Source organism: Harpia harpyja, chromosome W (genome assembly GCF_026419915.1).
Source record: "Harpia harpyja isolate bHarHar1 chromosome W, bHarHar1 primary haplotype, whole genome shotgun sequence".
Taxonomy (NCBI): Eukaryota; Metazoa; Chordata; class Aves; order Accipitriformes; family Accipitridae; genus Harpia; species Harpia harpyja.
In genome coordinates, this window is record NC_068968.1 from 19,076,986 (window position 1) to 19,103,667 (window position 26,682).

General features: G+C 42.7%; 1 protein-coding gene across 3 annotated transcripts in view; it reads right to left on the minus strand.

Moving 5' to 3' along the window:
* Positions 1-11,920: 11,920 nt before the first annotated feature.
* Positions 11,921-26,682, minus strand: part of LOC128136181 (elongation of very long chain fatty acids protein 7-like) — a 33,289-nt gene continuing 18,527 nt past the window's right edge. For all 3 annotated transcript variants that reach the window (XM_052775365.1, XM_052775364.1, XM_052775363.1), the window contains 6 exons: positions 21,720-21,910; positions 19,222-19,302; positions 18,753-18,809; positions 16,859-16,964; positions 13,870-14,006; positions 11,921-12,583 (listed from right to left, as the gene is read on the minus strand). In XM_052775365.1, coding sequence (XP_052631325.1) covers positions 12,380-12,583; positions 13,870-14,006; positions 16,859-16,964; positions 18,753-18,809; positions 19,222-19,302; positions 21,720-21,910 — 776 coding nt within the window. In that variant the 3' untranslated portion in view covers positions 11,921-12,379. The remainder of the gene's footprint in view (positions 12,584-13,869; positions 14,007-16,858; positions 16,965-18,752; positions 18,810-19,221; positions 19,303-21,719; positions 21,911-26,682) is intronic.

The window sequence follows — 26,682 nt, forward strand, 5'->3', positions numbered from 1 at the left end:
TACAAAGCATATCAAGGTTTCCAGAGTAAGCACTGTCAATGGAATTAAAAGCTACTTATACTTCTACCCATATCAACACGGTGAGAAACATATTTACAAAGTAACATTAGGAAAGTCCAGCAGAGGGAGCTACCAGGACATTAAATACATGAATAAGGGAGGGCTGGTAAACATGTTTAGCTCCATAAATAGGATGAAAGCATGCCAAACACCAAAACCACAAGTAGTATTGTGGTGGGTTGACCCTGGCTGAATGCCAGGTGCCCACCAAAGCCGTTCTCTCACTCTCCCCCACCTCAGCTGGACAGGGGAGAGAAAATATAACAAAGGGCTTGTGGGTTTTGATAAGGACAGGAGAGATCACTCACCAATTACCGTCACGGGCAAAACAGACTCAGTTTGGGGAAAATTAACTTAATTTATTGCCGATCAACCAGAGCAGGGTAATGAGAAATAAAACCAAATCTCAGAACACTTTCCCTCCACCCCTCCCTTCTTCCCGGGCACAACTTCACTCCCAGATTCTCTAGCAAGCTCCCCCAGCGGCACAGGGGGACGGGGATGGGGTTTACGGTCAGTTCATCACACGTTATTTTCTGCCGCTTCATCCTCCTCAGGGGCAGGACTTATCACACTCTTCCCCTGCTCCAGCATGGGGTCCCTCCCACAGGAGACAGTCTTCCACAAACTGCTCCAGCATGGGTCCTTTCCACGGCGTGCAGTCCTTCAGGAGCACACTGCTCCAGCGTGTGTCCCCCACGGGGTAACAAGTCCTGCCAGAAAACCTGCTCCAATGTGGGCTCCTCTCTCCACAGATCCGCAGGTCCTGCCAGGAGCCTGCTCCAGTGCAGGGTTCCCACGGGGTCACTCCTTGGCTCTCTAGTTGATGAATCAGCTCATGGATGGGAGCCAGGGAGTCGCGGTTTGTCCAATATTGCTGCCGGTGCACCGTCCTGGTAGCAATTGGCACCTGCTGTTCTTCAACTTGCAGCAGTCCCACAATGAAGGGATCTTCCAAGAGGCCAGGCAGGGTAGATAGCTGTTTGATCTTCTCTGCATTTACAGTGGCTACACCAAAAGCCCATCGGTACCCCTTTGGGTCCTTGAAGTACCCTCTCTTGAGGTAGTCTATGCCAAGGATACAAGGGGCCTCTGGGCCGGTCACAATGGGGTGCTTTTCCCACTTGTCCCCTGTCAAGCTCACCTCAGCCTCCAATATAGTCAATTCTTGGCATCCCCCTGTCACTCCAGAGATCCAGAAGGGTTCTGTGCCCCTGTACCCTGATGGCACCAGCGTACACTGTGCACCAGTGTCTACCAAAGCCTTATACTTCTGTGGGTCTGATGTGCCAGGCCATCGAATCCACACAGTCCAGTATATCCGGTCATCCCTTTCCTCCTCCTGGCCGAAGGCAGGGACCCTCTATTGCTGTTCCTCATCAGAGTATACACTGTCTGACCTTGCAGTGCCAGACCAGAAGTCCCCTCACCAGAATCAAGGGAGGTCGTTTCAGTTCTTCTATGCCTGGAGGATTGCTGATTGCTTTCTTGGGCCTCTACAGCAACGACACTGACAGCCTTCTTCTTGGGTGACCCCTTCTTAACAGCTGTCTTCCCTCTCAGTTCACGTACGCGGGCTTCCAGCTTAAAGGTGGGTCCACCGTCCCACTTCCTCATGTCCTCCCCTTGGTCACACAGGAAGAACCAGAGTATACCACGTGGCATACGCCTTGGGCTCCCTTTCCCTCTGACCGGGGCAGGAGAGGACTGATTTCTTGGAGCGTCCCTAACAGCCAAGGCACTGTCCTGTAGGGATGAGGAGACACAGAGATTTTCTTCAATGTTCTGGAGCCAAGACGACACTTTCTCCAGAGTTGGTGTTTCCATATCTGGGCAATACATTGCTGCCAAGCTGTTAGAATATGACGCTGGGGCACCTTGAATCACCTTTCTCCACATGGCCCGTGTGCACAGGACATCCTCTGGATCTTTGGAGACCTCCTCATCATCTAGATCACTGTAGATGACTTCCACCACTGCTAACTCTCTCAGGTACTGGATGCCTTCATCTGCGGTAGTCCACTTTTCTGAGGAATTCACAAAATCTTCCTTGAATGGATATCTTGCCCTCACACTTGAGAGGAGCCGGCTCCAGAGACTGCAAATTGCTGCCTCTTTTCCAATTCCTCTTTCAATTCCCTGGTTTCTAGTGAGGGATCCCAGCTGTTGGGCTTCCTTGCCTTCCAGGTGCTGACTGTCGGCCCTGTTATCCCAGCATCAGAGCAGCCAGGTAGCAATCCGCTCACCTGGCTGGCGGCTGTAGTCTTTCCACAAGTCCTGAAGTTCTGAGGACATCAGGGACCGGGTAGTTTCTGCTTCCTGTTTAAGTTCCCTCACTCCTTCCTCCAATTTCTTTATCGAAGGATCAGCTTCTAGATTAAGCCTTTCCTCCTCTTCTTCTTCCCTCACTAATCGATGGTATGGACCTGTTGATCTCCTTGTCCACTGTTTCTTTTTCACTATTGGGGCAATTACTGTAGTTGTTGTTGTTGTTTGGGTCCCTGCCTCGAGCATGGTGTCCTCAGATGCAGTCTGGGTCCCTGCCTCAACCGTGGTCCTCTGAGAGTGTTGAACTATGGCTCGGTAGGCATAGGCCAGGCCCCAGTACAGTGCGAGAAGCTGCTGGTTTTCATTGGGATAGGCAAGGCACCCTTCTATCAGGTGGCATGTCAGTTTGCCAGGGTTACTTGCCTGTTTGGCTGTAAAGTCCCAGATTATGGGAGATGATAACCATCCTAGGAATCTGCCCAAATCCTTCCATATACCCTGCCACCCAGGGACCGGTCACTTGAGGGCACATTTCAGTATTGCCTCACCCGAAACTTGTCTTCTCTTATACCAGGACGAGACCAGATTCCACAATACCCATAATATACCACCAGTATTAATTATTAGTATTGAACAGCTCACATAAGGGTGAACGAGGACCTCGGGAGCCTGCATAATAAAACCATTCACATCAATGCCCGGTAGGGAGAGGGAGATGTGTTCCCTCATCTCCTCCACAAGATAGGGGAGAAGGGCTGGGGGAGAAGGGCTGCAGCCGTGCCTCTGTAATAATTCCTCTATTAACACCATCCTGCCGACTACGCCAAAATGTTATGGATGCACGCATAACCAAATCCAACAGGTGTTACAACTCAGATTTATTCTTCAGCAAAAGTTAGTTAGAAGTCCGGTAACATTTTATAAAACCACAGGCTCAATGATGTAAAGAGAATTAATACTACACGGCCGACTTAAGAATCCCCAAGATTTAAAGTGATGGCTCAAAACGCGCGTATCACTCACCTAAAAGCTGAGGGCTCTCTCCCTCGAGGAGTTACCTCGGGCTGTGCCCCGGCCCGAGGGGGAGTCCCCGACTGCAGACCCACTGCTCCGAGGAGGACTGCCCACGTGTCCTCTGGCGGGACCCCGTTTATACCCCTGTCGAATCTGACCTGTGGTCATTTAATTCTATTGGCTAGGAGGGTCACCTTGGTGTACCTGGCGCATCTCGATTGGCCAGTTCAAATTTCAACCTGCAGCCTCCAGGGTTTCCTTCCCCTTCTCCCTTCCTGGAGACGTTTTGTTTCCTGCTGTCAGGATGGGGGGGGCGTGATGTACTGCCACACTCCCACAACACAGCAAAGCCATCAGTGCCAGGGCAAAGCACACAGCCATTATTTGGATTACCATGTTCCCAAACTCAGCAAGGTAGAGAGAAGCAAGCAGCCAACAAGCTCCGTGACCTGCACAGGAGCTTGCCACTTAATAACTAGCTATAGCACGCTTAATGCAAAACTACCATTGTCGTGCCCCACGTTGGGTGCCAAAAAGGACTGTGGTGGGTTGACCCTGGCTGGGTGCCAGGTGCCCACCAAAGCCGCTCTATCACTCCCCCTCCCCAGCTGGACAGGGGGGAGAAAATATAACAAAAGGCTCGTGGGTCAAGATAAGGACAGTTTAATAAAGTGAAAGCAAAGGTCACGCGCGAAAGCAAAGGAAAAACAAATGATGTTATTCTCTGCTTCCCATCAGCAGGCGATGTCTAGCCACTTCCTGGGAAGCAGGGCTTCAGTACGCGTAATGGTTGCTCCACAAGACAAAAATGCCCCCTTTCCGTCTCCCTTTACTTAGCTTTTATATCTGAGCTGACGTCATATGGTATGGAATATCTGTTTGGTTAGTTTGGGTCAGCTGTCCTGGTTATGTCCCCTCCTGAGATCTTGCCCTGCCCCAGCCTGCCATTGAGGGGGGGGCAAAAATGTTGGAGAGACAGCCTTGATGCTGTGCCAGCACTGCTCAGCAGTAGCCAAAACACTGGTGTGTTATCAACACCTTTCTAGCTACTGATGCAGAGCACAGCACTATGAGGGCTGCTATGGGGAGAATTAACTCCATCTCAGCCAGACCCAATACAGTAAGCAAGCAAACATCCTTGAGGATGAACAAATAAAACTTCATCTCTTTTAAGACAATTTCAATCTACAACCCAAGGAATATAGAAAAAGGTTATATCGTGAATGACTTTTAAATTCAGAAGGCCTCTCTCTCAGAAGGAATGGAAACAACATCCAAAGTAGTTGAAGGGGGTGGGGGAGGGGACGACAACTGGAGTTGAATGCTTAATACCATCTTCGCTTTCATCAATGTCTTCTTGATATGCACTCTTCCAACACTGACAAACCTGATGTCTACCAACAAACAGAACTCAGTACCTTGTAAAAGCTGCAAAAGCTTTTGTTAGCATTCATAGAATGAAATTGAGTAAGAGTGCCCTTCAAAAATATTTAAAAACAAACAAGCCAAAAAAACCTCAACCAAACATTAAATCACAATACTTGTCTACCACCAAAGAAAATAAAGCCTTTAACAGGGAGGAAGAGAAAAACCACCAAAAACAATGAAACAAAAAAAATGCATTAACACCTTTTCAAAGGCAGTCTACAAAAATATTTGTTAGACCAATACACAAGAGTTATTACTCCGTTTCCGTAAAACCAAACTTTTTGCATCACGTATAGAGGTTTACCTATATAAATGGCCATCATCTTGAATGTCCTCTTTGCCCCATCTTCCTTTAATATCTTCAATAACATGATTTTTCAGGAATTTTTTTAAGCAGCTTAACCATTTGATTGCAAGTCACTTCTGGGCCAAAGTTTTGATTAGAGCCAAGCAGTTCACATAAACAGTCCACTATCTCCCAGACTTTGAAGCAACACTTGTAGCTTTCAAAGTGACATCAATGCTTCTGTAAAGGCATCCCAGCATGAAAAAGTTCTATAATCTCCTTCCACTAGAGAAAAAGAATAAAGCAAACCGTTACAGGAGCTCTTCTACTAGAAGCATTTTAGTTGTTCAAAACGAGATCAGAATGCAGCCAGATCTGAACACAGAACTACACACTTTTTTGATCATTTGCATTTACAGGCACAGTAAAGCCTAAAACTAGGAGTTAAACAGTTGAGATCTGAGAACAAACACCTGATTCAGGAAACTAAAATTTCTAGAGCCCTGTGCTACTTACAGCTCTACAGCTACAGCTTTAGCCTCCCCTTGGCTTTTAACTCGACAAAAAGCTGGACTAAAGCTCCGCTCTGCCACCGCCCCAGTCATGCACGGATCTAGCTGCCCACACAGACTCAACATGGGTAGCGCTAACACCCGGACGGCGGTTGGGGAGCGCCCCACCGGGTTCCGACCGAGGACCAGCTACCCGGGACAGGCCCAGGGCACAGACAGGCTGGCAGCGCTCGGCCCTCCGGCCGCAGAGGCCCAGCCCTAGACAGTCAGACTGCCTCGAGGCAGCCGGCCAGTACCCAGGAGACTCTAGAAGGCCACTATAGGGCACGGAGACCCAACCCGGACGACGTAAGACTACACAAGAGACAAAGACAGGGATGGGACACCCCAGCCCACAGGAGCACTCACCAGCTAGGTAGCGCGGTAGCCTCAACTCCACAAACGCAGCTAGGCTTCGCCGTCTCCACAGAAATCAGCAGCCACACAGGCCCCACCCACCGACAGTTTGAATCCAGGCCCGCGAGGCGCCGCCTTTGCTCATTGGGCGGCGGCACGTGACGGGTCCGTCCGGCGCACTCGAGGCGGGGGCTGCTACAGCCCGCTCCCGCGGCAGGCCGGGCGAAGGGTTGGGCCCGTCTCGCCGCTGCCGCGCCCCGCCCCCCTACATGGCGAGGGGGGAAGTGAAAGTCCCCGTGCCCCTAGCCGCTCCCCCGGGGGTCTCCCCCTTTGCCCTTCCCCAGGTTCGGGTGCCTCTGCCTCACGGGCTGTCCCACTGACAGGCTTCCACGCGTGCCCATGCTCCTCGGCGGGAGGGCTGGCCGTGGCACAAAAGGGACGGGGCAGTAGGCGCCAGGAAGAGGGCAGAAAACAAAAGAGCTAGGTGGGACTAGGCACAGGAGGATTACTGGAGGAGAAACTTGACTCCTCCCCGGCAGGCGAGAGCGGGAACGTCTCCTTTATGGCAGTCTCCAGGGAAAAAAAACATTTAAAAAAACCAAACTGCACAGCGCTCCGTAAGCGCTGATAGACTCCCGAGATAATAAATGCTGGAGGGACTGAGAAATGGCAGTTATGAGGCAATCCAGCTTGACACCTGCTTCTCATCATACACTTCAGTGGGACAGCTCTGGCTTTCCAGAAGATACATTACTTAATTTTTAAAATTAACATTAACTACATGTTGTTGTTTGCACTTCCTCAATCAGGCTTTGGTTTGGAAAACACTCAAACCATGTCGATGGAATATAGACCGTCTGGTAAATTATCACCTTGATAAACAGAATACAGCTTTTTCATTAATTCACGCACACCACAACCACCACCACCCCCCAACAAAAATCCCACAAAATAAACGAACAAACAAACAAACAAAAAACCCCAACAATTTTCAGGACTAAATTTCTTAGGAGAGTAATACTAGTAATAATAGTGTTTCTCTTCCACCAAATCTAAGGAATATAAAATTTCAATCCAATCCCCCTCATTATCAGTAAACATTCACTATAATATTAATGATTTTGCCAACTGTTGTGAGACGGGGAACCAAAGGAACCTTAGTAGATATAGTAGATATATGAATGTAGATAGGAATTGTTTAATAATTATCTAGCTTATAATGAAATTAAAGAAGTTTCAATAGAGGTAGACATGGCCCAAGGGGATGAGAAGTGATGTTTAACATTTCCATCGTTGAGGCTGACTGGGACAGGAGATAGTCCCTGATAAGAATCAGCAGTGACTCCAAGAACCAGCCAAGACCGACCTTGTGATTTGGACAAATGCCAAGGGACAACTGAGTCTGCGCAGGGACAGAAGGTTAAGAGTTCACTGTGAAGAAGACATACAGCCTTCATCTTCACGACCACCAGACGACCACCATAAGGAGGCACTGCGCAAGCGCAGTTGAGATGAGACTATGGAAATGACTTCCTAGAGCTAATTATAATATGAAGCGGGGATAGGTAATGCCTATGTATAGGTGTATTGTGAAACTCTATGTATATGTAACACTTGACTGTATAAATTTAAAGTGAACTGCCAAATCAGGCGCGCACGACTTTGGTGGGACTACCCCCCGTGTGGCCCAGCGCTGAATGAACATACCTACTTTACAAGGAGAGAAAAGAAAAAAAACCTGGAACCTCGAGGGTTGAGATAAGGGCAGTTTACTGGGACAACACAAAAAAAGGTTACAACAACAACAACGGTACTAATGAAAGAATATACAAAAAAAAAAAAAGTGATGCACAGTGCAACTGCTCACCACCCGGAACCCGACGCTCCGCCACCGAAAGTCGAGAGAGCTCCCCCCGGCCCGCTCCCCATTTATATACTGAGCATGATGTCACATGGTATGGAATAGCTCCTTGGCTAGTTCAGGTCGGCTGCCCCGGCTATGCCCCCACCTCCCAGGTTCCTGTAAAAATTAACTCTATCCCAGCTGAACCCAGGACATTATCCACCCCTTATTCTATACCATCTACATCATGCCCAGATCTTACATTTTCCAATCAACTACTACCACTTTCCTTGTCTTTATATATATATATGGACACCCCCCTCCACACACACACAAATAGTATTCCCTTAGTCGATGGGCTATCCCTCCAATGTGTCCATCAATTTTATTTAGTCCATGACTTTGGGGCTCCATCTGTTGTAACAGTTCTTCAGGATAAGAGAGATGGTGTGAGGTGTTAGGTTGTTGTATGCTGCCTCTGGAGCTTGTGGCCGGTACATTTGGTGCAACCCACACCCTTGGCCTGCAGGTCGAAGAGGCTGATCTTGAGGAAATTGCTGGGCACCAGTTCAAGTTCTATCACTGTTGTACTTGGCTCGGTTTCAAAGTCCATCCTTCAGTCATTTGGGTAATTCTTACAGTAATACCCTTGATATGGCATACAGATACAATGACATACATTGGCAGGTTATTTAGCAGTTAAATATCATACAGCCTAATTCACTGGCTATTCTCTCCCAAAATCAAATCTCCCTGAGGTACACATCGAACTTCCCCATCCTTCTGCATCACCCACCAGGTATACCCAGGTCCCTGAGCAACGACAAGGCTTTGAACAAATTAAGCGGGAGATTGTTCATGCAGTAGCTCTTGGGCCAGTCCGGGCAGGACAAGATGTTAAAAATGTGCTCTATACTGCAGCTGGGGAGAACGGCCCTACCTGGAGCCTCTGGCAGAAAGCACCTGGGGAGACCCGAGGCCGACCCCTGGGGTTTTGGAGTCGGGGATACAGAGGATCCGAGGCTCGCTATAGTCCAACTGAAAAAGAGATATTGGCATCATACGAAGGAGTTCGAGCCACCTCAGAAGTGGTTGGTACTGAAGCACAGCTCCTCTTAGCACCCCGACTGCCAGTGCTGGGCTGGATGTTCAAAGGGAGGGTCTCCTCTACACATCATGCAACTGATGCCACGTGGAGTAAGTGGACCACCATGGAGAGAGGTATCCAGTACCTGAGGGAATTAGCCATGCTGGAGGTGATTTATAATGATCCAGAAAATGCGCAGTCACCCACAGATCCAGATGAAGTCCAATGCACACAACCCATGTGGCGGAAGTTTCTACGAAGTGCACCACCAACCTACGCCAACTCATTGGCAGTAATGTCCTGGAAAGAAGGCTATGGACAAACGGTGGATGAATTGGCTGTCCAACTCCGGCAATACGAAGGAAGTCTCTCTTCCTCCCTACGGGCCTGTGTCTCGGCTGTAGAGGAATTGTCCCGAGAGTTCCAGCAATTCAAAGTGGATATGTCCTCCTCCCCACCTGTACAGGCCCGCATCGCAGCTATTGGGAGTAAGCACTCCTCTGCCCAAGAGAGAGGAGAGAGAAAGTACACACGATGGGCTAACCTGTGGTTTTACCTGCGTGACCATGGAGAGGACATGAGGAAGTGGGATGGAAAACCTACCTCAGTCCTGGATGCACAGGTACAGGAGTTGCAAGAAAAAGCAACCAGAAAAGAGGATTCTTCTTGGAAAGCTGCTGCTCCAGTTTCCCATGAGCAGTCCCCCAGACGCAGTAGATGGGCTGATCCCATTTCTGATCCTCTTGAAGGGACTTCTGATTCACGTGTGCGAAAAGTGAGTAACGGATATTCTAACCAGGATTAGAGGGGCCCTGCCTCCAGCCAGGTGGAGGAGAGGGACAACCGAGTCTACTGGACAGTGTGGATTCGATGGCCTGGCACGTCAGACCCACAGGAATATAAGGCTCTAGTAGACACTGGTGCACAATGCACCCTAATGCCATCAAGTTATAAGGGGGCAGAACCCATCTGTATCTCTGGTGTGACAGGGGGATCCCAAGAGCTAACAGTATTGGAAGCTTAAGTGAGTCTAACTGGGAATGAGTGGCATAAACACCCCATTGCAACTGGCCCAGAGGCCTCGTGCATCCTTGTCATAGACTCTTTCAGGAGGGGGTACTTCAAGGACCCAAAAGGGTACCGTTGGGCCTTTGGTATAGCTGCATTGGAGACGGAGGGCACTGAACAGCTGTCTACCCTGCCTGGTCTCTCTCAAGACCCTTCGGTTGTGGGGTTGCTGAAGGTTGAAGAACAACAGGTGCCAATTGCTACCACGACAGTGCACTCAACCCGTGGGTTTTGCTTCTTTTTCCCGATTTTCTCCCCCATCCCACAGGGTGGGGGGGGAGTGAGTGAGCGGCTGCGTGGTGCTTAGTTGCTGGCTGGGGTTAAACCACGACAGAGTTAATTTTCTTCCTAGTAGCTGGTACAGTGCTATATTTTGGATTTAGTGTGAGAATAATGTTGATAACACACTGATGTTTTAGTTGTTGCTAAGTAGCGCTTATCCTAAGTCAAGGATTTTCCAGTTTCCCATGCTCTACCAGCAAGCAGGTGCACAAGAAGCTGGGAGGGAGCATGGCCAGGACAGCTGACCTGAACTAGCCAAAGGGATATTCCATACCATAGGACATCACACTCAGTATATAACCTGGGGAAGTTGACTGGGAGGGGTGGATCGCTGCTCGGGGACCAGCTGGGCATCAGTCAGCAAGTGGTGAGCAATTGCATTGTGCATCACTTGTTTTTCTTGGGTTTTATTTCTCTCTTTTTGTTATATTCCTTTTCATTACTATTATTATTATTATATTTTATTTCAATTATTAAATTGTTCTTATCTCAACCCACAAGTTTTCCTTTTTTTCCCCAATTCTCCTCCCCATCCCACCGGGGGGGGGGGGGGGCATGGGGAGGAGTGAGCAAGCAGCTCTGTGGTGCTTAGTTGCCAGCTGGGCTTAAACCATGACAACCATAAATGTCAGTATTCCCATAAAATTATCCAGATAACAAAACTTACTTTCTTGGAATTGTACAACAGGGATGCAATTAAAACTGCCCCAAAGTCTTTGGTACTTGAAAATCCCACAGATCAGATCAAGCGCGAAGCAAAAATCTCAAGCTTCTCTTCTGTTAGTGGCAATCATAATAGAAAACAGTACTTTTAAAGGTAACATTAAAACACCTCTAACTCCTCATTTACAGGTCTGTTGCATGCACCAATTCCTTAATAAATTCATACAGTACAAATGCAACTTGCATACAAATAACTAGGTCCTTTAATTTCCATACATGTGTGACCCTAACAATCTGCCTAACCCTGGAAAACAACATACTGGTTGATTCTATATGGACTGGAGTCATGCCCTGTCACCACTGCCTGCCCCACTCTCAGTAGCTCAGAGAATGGCACATATCTTTTTGCCTAGTTCTAGAGAACAGAGACAAGGTAACTGGTGCTATTAATGGAGAAACTTTAACCTTGAGTTGTTAAAAACAATAATAATCATGAAAAACTCAACAGAAAAATCTTTCTAGGCATGTATTTCAATAGATAATGGAAACAGAAGAAAATAGAGCATGGTACAATCATGCTAGGTGACATTTAGGCTTCAATTAAAAAAAATAAAAATAAATGTTTCTTTAAAAGTTATTTGAGGACTAAGATTCCCCCCCCCCAAACAGCCTAGGCTACCAATATCAAAATATATCCATAGACACATATACTTTGGTGAACAAATCAGTAGGATTTTTCAATCATTACACTACAAGACAGTTTGGATAATCCTCAAATTAGTAGGTTTCCAACATTTAGGATAATGTTCGAGTGAGTAGAAGTTTCCTACATAAAATTAATTAAGTTATCTTAGTAAAAGATGGTATATCCAAAAAAATCTATGATCTTCAAATTAAATGCTATACTTTGACACATTAACATACATTCCTTTCTTTAAAGTAATATAGTTTGTAAACACATATAACAATGTTTATGTATTAACTATATTAATAATAAGCTTTAGATTCTATAAACAGTATTTATTGAAGATTTGTTCTTTTAATAAAACGCAGCTGACAGTCTCAAGAACTTAAAACATTTAAGGTGAAGTAATTTTTTTTCCTCAGTATTCAAAGTGCTCAGTACTTGTCATACACATTTTAATTTTCCCAATGAGTATCTTTATTTTCATGCATCTTCTAGATAGAGATCATCTATCCATTCATTTCTTATAGGATAGACATGAACAAGTTGTTGAAAAAAAACCCACTTTGATTTAAAAAAAAAAAAAAAAAAAAAAAGAGATCCACACTGCTCCCCCCACCTCCCAAATTCTGAATCCCAAATAACTTACGGTAAAGATACAAATTCTGTTTTGGAAGAAAACATACAAAATATACAGAGTGTAGTACATGCACCTAAATATCTTGATTGTCAAGTAGTGCAAGTTTCCACTTTGACATACACACTTTTTTATAGACAAGAGTTTGTTTCACTGATCTTTGCTAATCCCATTTCTTGCCATCTTTGGTAGTCGTTGTCCCTTTGTGTAAGCATGGTACCAGAAGTGGAGAAACAAGACTAAAAACATAGAGCCATATAGCCAAATAATAAACATGAAAATTGGATACTGGTACGGACAATCATCCATGATGTAGATTTGTCCTATATGTCCTGTAATCATAATAAACTGGACCTGGAGGAAAAAGATGTAGAAAAGAATTACTTTTTAAATAAATGACAAACTTACTACAGAAGTTTAAAAAGATTCAGCATAGCTTGCATACAGAAAAACAGAAAGTTGGGGGCGGGGGGCTTTTTAAAACTATAGAGATGTACCTTTAAAGCCCCTCTCCCAAAATGTTACTTCACTGAAAAACATTTTCACAGAGTAAAGAAAGAGAAGTCCTGGGACAAACTGAATCACAAGCAGCATTGAGAAACCCATACTAGGAGAAAAGAAAAGGAGTCTGCACTGGCCAGTTCAGAGAAGAAAGAAGGAAGCAGACGTGTGTTTGACCAGTGACAAATGGGAGACTTCTTTAGAAAAATTAGCCAGAAAAACAAAAAGACAACTATTATAGGACTGGTGAACATGAAGTCCCACCCACCCCACCCCCGCACACTAGCATGTGACACAAGGGTCCACAAGGTCCCAAAAAACAATTTCATGGAGGATTTAAAAGAAAAAAAAAAAAAAAAAAGGTCCACATGAACTCCAAGTTAATAATCCACAGGTAGTGCCACCAAGACAAAAAGACTTTAAATAAGTTATAAATATTCAAGCTAAATCAGAGTTACACATGGTTACATGAACTATTCTAGTAACACCAGACCTGGTGCAAGCAGTTACATCCACAGCTGCTTCTCCCTGCTCCTTTCCCTCCTCCATCAGCATCCTTGCTCAGGCCAAACTAATTGTTTAGCCAGAAGCTGAATTTTGAAAATTCAGCTATTAAAAAAGCCGGGCATGAAGAAAGCACCCAGAGCAGTAACCATTTGAAAGCAATCTAATGCTGATAAAACATGTATTAAGAAGAGGTAAATTCTCTAAACACAAACAATTTCTATGAAAGAATGGACATGAAATTCTTAATAAATACTTCTTTTTCCCTTTGCTTATTGCTATTTACATGGTATTCTATACATTAATTAATTATGTTTTCTTGGTGTAACCTTATAGTCTAATCATTTTTATACAGGAAACGAGTTTTGTAAATATATTTATCAAGTACTGCATAACTGAAAAGCTCATGTGTCTAAATCTGTGATTATAGTGAACACTAAAGTCAGCGGATTTAAGTAAATTACTGAATGGAGCTCACAACTTTTGTTTTACTCAATTAAAACATGAGTAAAACTTGTACCAACTGTAAGCTACATACATGAACATAACTAAAAGTACAAATGTATTGCATTAAGTCTGCGTTAGCCTTAATCAGCTTTCTGAGAGGTGTTCAAGTCAAACAGAAAATTACTCACAAGTTGTATAGTTGTCATGTATTTTTTCCACCACAAATATTTATGATAGGCTGGTCCCAAAGAACAGATTCCATAATAAGTGTACATGACAACATGGACAATACAGTTCAGCAAAGCATGAAACGTTCCTAAACCACCTGTAGAAAAACAAAATATGGTAGTATTGCATCAAGTATTTAAAAAGCCACCTCAGGTCCTAGTAGTTTGGTTTGACTTGGAGGGAAAAAACCCAGACCACAAAACCTACAGACTTTAAGTATTTAACCTGAATTGGGTTGACACCAATTCTGAGGTATCTCATCAGTTTCCTTTCTCAGAAAAGGCTTATCTAAGCATTTCCAAAAAAGCAATAAAACCTAGCTGATCTAATTACCTGTAAAAGGTTTTAGTGGATTTTTTTTTAAATTATTAAAACATATACATGAAGGAGGTGCAGAAAATTTAGTGGAAACAGCGTTCCTCCTGTTTTACACCTCTTTTCTAGACATCATGATGAACTGTGCAAAGCTCTGGAGGATAAGTAATAATTCTCTCCCCAACAGAGATTTCCAGGGAAAGAATCACAGTTTCAGACAGTAAGTTTTCAGAATCATGACATAAGTGAGCATCTCACAAATCCATAGTCCATCTCAAAAGCATATGTACAGTGAAAAGGAAATTTAAGGCCAAGTAATCCCCCCCTTTGGGGCAAACTCATGACTGAAACTGGTAAGATACGAACATTTCACAAAGCAAGTAAGGAAATATTTCCTTTTCCATTGGATCAACTGTGGAGTTAGATGATCCTGCTCAAAGTAATTTTATTTTAATTAACACAAGAAATTATAGGTAAAAATGATCCAAGTAGCAGCATACGGCACAGTATTTTTAAGAGAAATATGAACATGAAAATATTGAGCATCAGGAAGAAAACAAAATGTCACGAAAAGCAGACACTTAGTGAGAATGCTTTTGTATCCAAAAGCCAATTTTCCATTAAGAATCATTCAAGTTAAAAATAAAACTTAATTTTGTGATTTTAGTAGCTCACACTAGTCTTCCAGCTTGATAGATCATAACTCCTCCAGCTGTGATTGCAAACTTTCAAAGAAACTTAGCTATTTGTATTTTTGAAAATAATTCAAGTGTTCTTACAGTTCAAACATACTTTTTTTTTTTTTGGCTTGCACAGTGAACATTCAAAAGAAAAAATAAATAGTTAAAGCGGGGGGGGGGGGGGGGGGGGGGGGGGAGAAAAAACAACCTAAGCAACAGTATAAAAATATGCTCCAAAAAGCAACACCATACACAAGCACCATCTTACAATTCCCTGTTTACATCAGATCAGAGAAAAAAAAATCAGCATCTCTTTTCACAAATGTGTTGTTTTTTAAAAACAGGTTGAAAACGTGATCAATGCCACTATTTAGAAGGAAGGATAAACAGTGATGAAACTGAATACAAGATAATCAGCAGGACTGAAATTTTTGGAAAAAAAAAATTAAGTTATCAAACAGATCAGTATTTAGAAAGATTAGTATACAGATAAGCAATAGAGTTGCAGGAATAAACACAGCTCTTCATGAGTATGAGGGACTATTACAAGCAGAGGACAAAGCAGATCTTGCACACTTTGCTGAAAGTATTTGTCAAATTATCACATTGGAAATTTGAATCCAATGCAAAATCTGAAGCCTGTATCTGGTATACTGATCCAATGTCCAGATAAAAGGCAGAAAGTTAATCACCTATAAATGGAAAGTTTTCAAGGTTGAAGAGGAGGGACTGTTAGCTGCTGGGATTCTTTGCAAATCTATAAACATACTGAACTGTATGCTGAGAAACTATTCACAATTTCATCATTAACTTAAAATACCAGTTACTCAGCAATATTTGAGAAAGACATGATCAAGACACCAGCTTCCTAATAACAGAAACTCAACAAATATAGCAGAAGTATATCCTTTTATACACTAGGAAAATCTGCACACAAAACATGTTCAAAAGACCCCATCTACAAATCTTCTGGACTACTTTCAGGGCTTATTTTTGTATTCATAAAACAGGCACCAACAGATCTGATTTAATAGGCAATAGGTCTTTTCATCAATTTGTCACTGATTTTCTGGAAGAAAAAAAAAAAAGAGGACACGAGTGAAAGAACATGTACAACCCCCCCCTTTCTTGGTAGAAACTCCTAAAAAAAACCCCTACACCCTCCTAGAGATGTACTACTAAATGACTGTGCATTTCTCCACTCCATGCTTACCAGGCTATTCTTATGGCAAGCTATATTTATTAGTGTTGCACACTAATACTATAGCATAGAAAGATGCATGCATAGACACACAGAGCAGGAAAGGAGAAGTGAAGGTAAGCTAGAAGTGGACAAAGACTTTCAATTCATTACAATTCAAATAAGTTTCTGTAATAAATAAGGTCCAGAAAATATCTCTGCAGTTTTGAAAAAGCCAAAGTATTAGATGTAAATAAGCCCCAAATATGCTATCAAAGGCCAGTAAAAATAATGGCAACAAAGCCTGAATAATTTCTTAAACAGGCAAAACAAAGGATGGTAAGAACAATGAGAACACAGTCCTCCCTTCCAATTCTTATGTTTCAGGGGGACAAATGCCTTTGAAGTAGTTTCAACAGAGTATCTGCCTCATACTTCTCCCCTAGTACTTCTGATTTTACAGTCATATTATCTCTTTTTCACGTAATAATGCTCTTTTCTTACATACACTTCTCTCCTCTGCACCTTCTTCCCCTTACGAGAAACCAACATTGCACAAAATGCTGTCAAATAGGAAAAATTAGTACTCCCCACCCACTTAAATAATTGTTATGTATGGTGATCTCAGATGTTCCATGAAATACTGCAGACATCTAAATTTAAGAACACTGATGTTCGCAAGATTTTTAATTCTGTTCTTTAAATATTTATTGTCTAGCATAGTTAACTTTTACTACCAGCAGATATGTACAACTTAAACTGTCTCTCCACTACCTGCAGCAAATTTGACTCCAAACCACCAGGTCCATGGCATGATGGAATGATGAAAGACATGCAGGAATGTAACTTGGTTGTTTTTCTTACGCAGCACAAAAAATATCTGAAACAGATTTTTAATGAACAGAATGTTACAGGAGAGAATCAAGCCCAACATACTTACAGAAAACTGCATGCATCAGTGCTGGTTGCTCACTACTATACATTTAGAAATTCTTCACAGTTGCAGTCTTGGGAGAAGAAGGGAAACTGAGGCTCTGGATATGCAGACTAGTTTTCAAAAAAATTAAACCAGTATGTAAAATCCACCTGTGGAGTCTCAAAGCCAGGGCAAGCTTTGAAAGCAAGCATCCAAGGTTGAGCCATCACCTATGCATGCAACAGACAGCATAAGATGAACTTGCTTGGATTGAGAAGTATCTAGAAGCATCAGATTTTAAGTCCCCTGAACTACTAAGGCAAAGCCATTTGAGAAAATTAACCGAAGGACTAGCAACAGATACAGACAGGAGAAAATAGTAAGTTAGAGAAATAGCACTATTATGAACACTGACTTAGCTACCCTTGGAAAAAGGCAAAATTGGACAGAATAAATGTAGTAGGTATTCTTAATGGATATCAACAGGCCACATTTTAAAGGACGGACATCGAGGGAAGCGTTAAGGGAAGACAGAGCAAGAAAACTGTGTAAGAAGTCAGGTCATGCGAAAGGTAGTATCAGATGGCAAGGAAAGGAACACAGAAGAAAGAAGTCTGGTGTGCCAGGAAAAACATTTGGAAATGGCTGACTGCTAAATACAGTTAAGAAATTACTTTTGCAATAAAACCAAAAAGCTTCTGAGAAACAGGTACCTAATTGGATGGATTAAAAAAAAAAAAAAATTTAAAAAAACCCAAAACAAACACAAAACCCAAAAACCTCAAACAAACCAAACCAACTGATTTTTTCAGGCACAGGACTAATTAAAAAGCAGCAATCTAACCAGTGGGTAGTAGAGGTAAATAGAGGACTAAACTGATCAGGCTTTTCCAGTTTTATTATTCCTGGCCCTTCCATTACCATTCCATTTGGCCCAGTCAGTAAAATCTTCCAGTGTCGAATCAGGAGTATTTGCAGATGAAAGTTAGATGGCTAACTTTGCTTGCAGGGTGTAGAACATCCTAACTGCTCACGAGTCAGCTCCTGAATCACCACTGTTGTACCCCGCACACAATAAGGCAAATGAAATCACAGCTGATTCCAACACTCAGAAGCTGGTTTGAGAATAGCTAAACCAACCATACTCAGTGTCAGTCTAGGGAAAAGGGGAAGGCAGATGCCTGCTGGTGATAAGCGAGGTCTGCATTCTGCTTTAACGCACTGCTGCTCAGACTTTCTTTGAAACAGCTTAGAGTGCCGGCCTGATATCAAACATATATATAGTCATGACCACCAAGGCATACACAGGAATTTAGAGCAAGTAAGTAGGGCAATTTATGCTGTATTCAGAGCTGCTGATGGAAATATTCCAAATATGGAAGATAAAATCTGAAGATGACATGGAAAAAAAATTCAACACGATCAACACCATTTTATCTGCAATGTTGAGACAAGCATTGCCATAGCACAACAGGTTAGTACATTGTTAAACAGACAAGTTATCAGGGCTTCCTAAATTTTTAAAGGTGTGTTCTCTCATTAACATTTTTCCTGATAATCAATAAATGACAGAGTAATGGGACAATAAGATGAGAAGAGATAATAAGGATAAACACCTTGATGGTATTCCAATAATTGAAGGCTGGAGGGCTAAATACAGAGCAATTTATGCCCTCAGCCCCCAACAGCACTGGTTCTTCTACCGTGAAAAGGAAGTATCACTACTTCTTTTATTAGGCTACAAATACTTACAGTGTCTAATAATTCAATGAACTTGGAAAAGTAGTAAAGCCAACAAGTTCGTACCATCTGCAAGAGTAAAAACCAGAAACTGTCAAGTCATAATAGTCATAAATAAAACTAAACAGCTGCAGGAAAAATAAGTAACTATATAAAAGGAAAATTTTGGGATGAGTAAGTGGTGTCACAAGGTTGACATAAATATTTAAATGTATAGTTTGGTTGGTTTTTCTTTAAAAACACAAAACATTCTTTAATCCTGAAGGAATGTTAAAACCAAGATGAACAAGCCAACAAATACATTGCCTCTTTCTTTTTCCCAATCAACCCCTCCAGTTAACTCACATGCTCTACATTATGCAAGAGAGTATTTTCATTTACTGCATTCCACTCTACAGCAGTGCATTTGGTTGTTCAAAAAGCATTTCCAAAAATAAAATCAGTGTAGCATAACAATTTGGCCTTGCATTTGGCAACTTACTCTTAGAGCTGTAGGTGACCTTGAGTAGTCAACAATATCGCACCGGAATGAATACCCTGTGGCCCAACCCGACATAAGAAACTGGAGCAAAGAAAAGGGAAAGGGCAAAGATTTACTTCATGTCTTTTGAAAAAAATCATTAATTTCAGATTACTTTCACAATCACTAAGCATGAAGGGAAAACAGTATTAAAAACTTGTTGAACCAGCAACCTTGTCAGTCATCTACCTCTGTGTGGGCTAGCGACCATAAAATCCTTTGCTGTTGCAGATTAATGAATTTCTAATTCCAGGACCACACCTATGGACAAGAACTTTCTTCCTGCACCCATTATCTCAGCATTAGTAACCGAAGAGGAAAAACAGCTGCATCTCAAAAACAATGTTAGAAAAGCAACTTATTGTGTAAATCAGACTACAAAAACAAATCAACCATTTTGAAATTTTTTGAAAATTGCTATCACAGCCAAATATCTTGATACTGAAAAGAAACCAGAACAACATCTTAATACTGAAAGAAAACCGGCACTACAGAAAAATATGGCTTAATATCATTAAAGACAAGGAACAAATCAATATGCACTATATTTTTAGTATCATAGTTTCTAAAATTTTGCTTAGTTGAACTGCATGATTCAATTAGTCTTTCACTGATATCAGGGATGAGATTATAGGGTTTTATAATCAAGAGCACATGTACAGGACCAAAGGACTATATGTAACAAGTATCATTTAATCTTTTCTCTTGGAATATATTAGAACTCGGACAAGAACAACATTGTTAATATTACACTTGGCTCATTTACCAGCCAACCTCTAGAACTACTGTATCTTACATGTGTTTAAAGAGTACTTCTCATCAGTTCATCATCATCATCCACTCATGCACGATAAGAGGTTCAGCTCTCTTAACAGATGGAGGGTTTTAGTCTGTGACCGCAATAGATGTTTAACTTCCTAAAACAATCAGTTGCTTAAATGAAACAAGATTTGAAACACCATCAAGACAGCACAACACTAAAGCACCCACAAAATGGCTTAGATCCAAAGAGGGAAAGAATCATCTTTTTGCTGAGAGCCAGACAATAGCAGAGATTCAATCTGTTAAGCTCTATCTATGCATTCTTTCATGAAATTGTAAAATAGAAGTCTTGATAGCAGATTAATTGAATACTGTGTTAGTGTCAGACACTAAAAGAAGTTTAATTTTTTTTAGTTTCTGAGGGTTATAACCAAAACAAAACTTATCACCAAATTACGTGGGGAAGTTTGGTGATTTTTCAAAACAAAGTCTAAATAGCAAACGTATGCATCTTGCCCACCACTTATAGCTTTCCACACAACAGTCATGACACGAAGTAGCTGCTGCTGCACTGCCTTTAGAGTGCTGTTAAAAGAAATGTCAAGCAGTTCACTGTAACTCATGATGAAATTTATGCAAATTGAGGTAACAGAAAGGTATCCTGACAAATTGGCAGAATAATCTGACAACTTTTCATTACCAATTTGCCAAACCTGAAATAGCCACATAGCCAGATTTAACACAAAGAGGGTCAGTACTACTAGCATAGTGATGCTTCACCAAGCAAACGTATAAGGCTATCATTCACATAATACTACTGTTAAATAGCTACACTTTAAAAAAAAAAAACAACAAAAAAAACCCCAAAACACCCAAACAATAAACCCAAACACAAAACATCACCACCACCAACAACAAAAACCCCCAAAACAACAGATATTAGCTATCTTAAGGTTTAAGGTTCTAAATTAAAGCTTCTACATAGTCTATACCATTCATGGTTAAGGATTTTTAGGTCATTCAACCCATAACCCTATACAACTCATCAGGCTTTCCAGTCTTAAAGTCTAACATTTGCTTGAGCTATGAACTACAGCAAAATCTCAACATTCCTTTTGAGAGAAAGAGCATTTACTATTGGGGGGAGGGGAAGAGAAAAATCAATGTTAAAGATCTTCATGGTTTGTTTTTTGAGGGTTTTTTGTTGGTTTTTTTTTTGTTGTTGTTTTGTTGGGTTTTTGGTTTAGGTTTGTGTTTTGTTGTTTTTTTAAGGATGAAGATCCCCAAATTGGACATTGTAAACGTACTCTATATATAGTGTTTGAAACATCAGTATTGAGTATCGTGTAGTAGGACAGAAATAATTACAACAAAGAAAAACATGTAGTCTACTTTACCTGCTACAACCCAGGGAAATTATATAAGTTATGAGGATTTTTAATTTTTTAAATTATATGTATGGCACATAAAATATTTTACAACCTTTCTTTCTAGGTATGACATTCCCTTTTTTTCCAAGTATCAGCTCAATTAGTTTAGCATACAACTTGGAGGAATATAATTACGACAAACAGAATAATAGGTTTTTTTGAGAATTGCAGAGTGGGAATTATATTAATAAATTTATTAAAAGTTGGTATGAAAATAGTTAGAGACATGAAATATATAAATATGTTACAAATAAAAGTAGAACTTACTTCATAAGTCATATATAAAGAGAGGGTTACCACACTAAAATTATAAAGTGCCATTATCTGCCTGAGTTCAAAAGGTTTTTTATTTTCCATGAGTTTGGGTCCTAAGGAAGTAACAAAATAGATGTAGGTTCCAATGATAATGGTTGTTGGAAAAGGTGAAGACATGAGTGGCCAGCCTTCCAGTCTTGGATCTAGAGGAGGGGAGAGAGAAAAATAAAAATAAAAAATAAAAAAAAATCAGATCTTTCCAATACTTACTAAATCCCCAAACAGCTACAGAAAGATACTTAATTCTTAACGGTTTAGGTTCTTCTGTCACTGATCAAGTTTCAGAGTCCATTCACCTCAAATCCGTACCAACTAGATAACAAGATTTAGCACCTGTAGGATTCTATGCTTCTTTCTGCATCAATTCTTCACACATAATGAAGAGGAGACACAGAATCATGAGCGACCCAATTTTCAGTCTAGAGCTCTCCCTCATGAAAAGTCTGCATTTTCACACATGAACATGGCTCAAAGGGCAGCATAGGAAGGCAATGCGCAAGCAGATCACTGAGGCTGCATTTCCAAGTGAGGCTTCATTCTTCTGGAAAAGCATGAACAAGTCACAGACAGGGAGTAGCCCCACTTCTCAAGATCCTCAAGCTTTATAAGCAGTACAGTATTAGACATAGTAAGTATGGGGATTTTAAAGTTAGAAGACATTCTGTCCCATCAGTTGGCATTCATAGCTTAGTTTTTGAGGCTTGTGCCTATTCAGTCCAGACGCGTCACCACTTTGACGGCACCGTAAAACACACACTTTCATATTACAAACCTCCAAATGGCAAAACTGTTGCAAGTTTCTCTCCAGTTATCCCAGATAGAACTCTTGCAGAGAGAGTCCTTCTCCTACGCATGCCCTGCTCCCTCTCCCCACAGCTGAGGCTGGCAGATGTTCCCTCTAAGCTTCACCATGATTCTGCTGCACCCTTCTGTGGTTCATCACCAAGTCCCAGCTTACCAAAGACTTCAACATTTCTCCATAAGCAGGAGAAATAACACAAACTTAATATAATTTAAAAAAATTATTTATTTTTATAAACTGACTTTCAGAAGATTTGTTTCTGAATTACCCCAAATTTAACTATTGACTCAGTAAACTGCTGCTTTCATGGTTTGCTGCTGTATTTTGTGGGTGAAATTATACCACTGGAATTTTTGTTAAATGTTTAATTCATGGCCAGTTGTCTTAAGTCAGTGATCTTCAACCTATGGCATTCAAGTAACATATTGCCCATGAGACCCCTCTGATGTTTACAGCCACTGGAAGTTTTAAAACAGATTGAGGAGGAAATCACATTATAATACTGCACACAGCTTGTAACGTACCCAGTGCTGCTGCCCACAGACCAACAACGACTGTGAACCACAGCACTAGACGTTAGCTAAAAAATGAAATCTCTACGTGTTGCATTGTAAGAGAATCACCAGCTCTTCACAACTGACTGCTTTTTCTGCATTCACTCCTTGCACTGACACTACCAAAACTTTCCCCCATTGGTCTTCCCAGCTTGGTCCTGAGGAAACCACGTCCAGCCACTAACAGTATGCTACAAGATGCCACATACAAGCACTGGTAGGCAGAGAGACAAGGGATTCAAATTCTGAAGTCATGGACACCGCAGAGGAAATGCTCCATCACCCAGCTCCATCCAGTCGTGGTTTAACCCCAGCCAGCAACTAAGCACCAAGCAGCTGCTCTATCACTCCCCCTCCTCAACTGGACAAAGGAGAGAAAATATAACAAAAGGCTCATGAGTCGAGATAAGGACAGGGAGAGATCACTCACCAATTACCATCACGGGCAAAACAAACTCAACATGGGGAAAATTAACTTAATTTATTGCCAATCAAACCAGAGTAGGGTAATGAGAAATAAAACCAAATCTTAAAACACCTTCCCCCCACCCCTCCCTTCTTCCCAGGCACAGCTTCACTCCCGAATTGTCCACCTACCCCCCGCAGCGGCACAGGGGTACGGGGAATGGGGGTGTCATGGTTTAAACCCAGCCAGCAACTAAGCACCATGCAGCCGCTCACTCACTCCCCTCCCACCCAGTGGGATGGGGGAGAAAATCGGGAAAAGAAGTAAAACTTGTGGGTTGAGATAAGAACGGTTTAATAGAACAGAAAGGAAGAAACTAATAATGATAATGATAACACTAATAAAATGACAGCAGTAATAATAAAAGGATTGGAATGTACAATTGATGCGCAGTGCAATTGCTCACCACCCGCCGATCGACACCCAGTTAGTCCCCGAGTGGCAATCCCCCCAGTCCCACTCCCCCCAGTTTATATACTAGACATGACGTCACATGGTATGGAATACACCGTTGGCCACTTTAGGTCAGCTGCCCTGGCTGTGTCCTGTTCCAACTTCTTGTGCCCCTCCAGCTTTCTTGCTGGCTGGGCATGAGAAGCTGAAAAATCCTTGACTTTAGTCTAAACACTACTTAGCAACAACTGAAAACATCAGTGTGTTATCAACATTCTTCTCATACTGAACTCAAAACATAGCACTGTACCAGCTACCAGGAAGACAATTAATTCTATCCCAGCTGAAACCAGGACAGGGGGTTATGGTCAGTTCATCACACATTGTCTCTGCCGCTCCTTCTTCCGCAGGGGGAGGACTCCTCACACTCTTCCCCTGCTCCAGTGTGGGGTCTCTCCCACGGGAGACAGTTCTCCACAAACTTCTCCAACATGGGTCCTTCCCACGGGCTGCAGTTCTTCACAAGCTGCTTGAGCATGGGTCCCCTCCACGGCGTGCAGTCCTTCAGGAGCACACTGCTCCAGTGTGGGTCCCCCACGGGGTCACAAGTCCAGCCAGAAAACCTGCTCCAGTGCAGGCTTCCCACAGGGTCACAGCCTCCTTCGGGAACCCACCTGCTCTGGCGTGGGGTCCTCCACAGGCTGCAGGTGGATATCTGCTCCACCGTGGACCTCCATGGGCTGCAGGGGGACAGCCTGCCTCACCATGGTCTTCACCACGGGCTGCAGGGGAATCTCTGCTCCGGCGCCTGGAGCATCTCCTCCCCCTCCTTCTTCACTGACCACGGTGGCTGCAGGATTGTTTCTCTTACACGTTCTCACTCCTCTCTCCAGCTGCCATTTCTGTGCTCCAGCAACTTTTTTTTCCCTTCTTAAATATGTTATCACAGAGGCACTACCACTGTCACTGACTGGCTCAGCCTTGACCAGCAGTGGGTCTGTCTTGGAGCCGGCTGGCATTGGCTCTATCGGACATGGGTGAAGCTTGTAGCAGCTTCTCACAGAAGCCACCCCTGTAACTCCCCCGCTACCAAAACCTCGCAACACAAACCCAATACACATCCCAATCCACTTCACCCACTGTGGAATGATTGCTGGAGGTGACTTATCGATATGACACCCCCCACCTCAAAGGGAAGGTGACCCTCCAGGGTGGAATGCAGTGGATATGCAAGAAATCTGTTCCATAATAATTCCCTAAGCAACATAACCTGCAACCTTTATATGTTAGCAACACCAGGGGAGCTTGGTATGCTGACTCTGAAAAGTAACACGGAGGGTGGAGCGGAGTGGAGACACCGCGGCCAGGCTCTGTGATATCACCACAGGGATAGGGAACTGGAACTACTGGAACAAGAATGGAAGGTCCCTGCATTGAATCCACTGAAGCAAGGAGGTGAAATAATGGGGGTTCTGTCAACGCTATTGTCTTACTTCTGATTTATATCATAAGTGCCCAGTTCTGGAGTAGTGACATGCTAAATCATGTTCTCTGGGTGAACTTTGCTCATTATAATCTCATTATAATACCAAAACACACCTCCATCCCAAAAGCTACCCACCTCCAAGGTGTGACCACCCCTCACTGAGCATGCATTCTGAATTTTCTCTAGCATATACCTTTAAAAGCAAAGAGAGAGAACTTTATACCAAAGTAAAGGTACGTATGACTAGAGTCACTCAAACTCCACCTAAAAAAATAAAATAGTATAAAAGGGCTTAAGAGAGGAGGAATGTCAGGGAAGATACCATCATAGACAAGTTGGGAGGACATTGCTGACTTCTGGTATCAGTCGACGGGCTGAACCTCTCTTCCCCCACATAGGGTCGCCTATTGGGTAAGATGTGAACCCTCGGTCATACCGAGTGCTTCCCCAGGAAACTTAGAAATCTCTATAGAGTTTTTCCATAATTTAGTGTGCTTGTAGTCAACTGTATTATCATTTGCACATGCTTTGCAGACAGTGTATTTATCATCAGCAATCCAAAAGAACCCATACTGTTGCTTTAATAAACTGCGCTGCTCATTAATCTAGTCGTGATAGTTCGTTAACGCGACCAAACTCCCTAAGTCTGGTAATTCTCATGCGTTGAACGCAGCTAAGCCGAGAGTGCAGTACCCTATCAAGTGCGTCTGTCATCGTGATAGTTCAGCATATTGAATGCGACTGGACTTATAGCGTTGAATTGAACATCACTCAGAAATTAAACCTAGCTGCCCCCAGCCGCTCTGACATCTGAGGATAAGCTGGAATGCAAGGGGGTTTATTTTCTGCCAAATTCCTTTACCCTTTAACGCAATAACCCACACAAGTCATACTGATTAAACTCCCTTCTCACTTGCACGCTGTGGTACTACAGAACAAGAGAAACTGTATTCAGCTATACTGGAAAAGATAAATTAGTAATTTTATTGATCAAACCTTAACTGCTTCTCAAGTTTTCCCCAGGAATCAGCTAATCCCTGTCACTATGTGCCTACCATGGTGAGGAACACTCAGGGATGCCACTGAGACAGATGGGTTTTAACCCCAAACTTGAGATCTTTGTCATTTTTTAGTAAGCGTGCCAAACTACAGAACAACAATGGTAAAAAAGAAGCATGTTTTATATCCTCATACCAGCTGCAACATTAGACTAA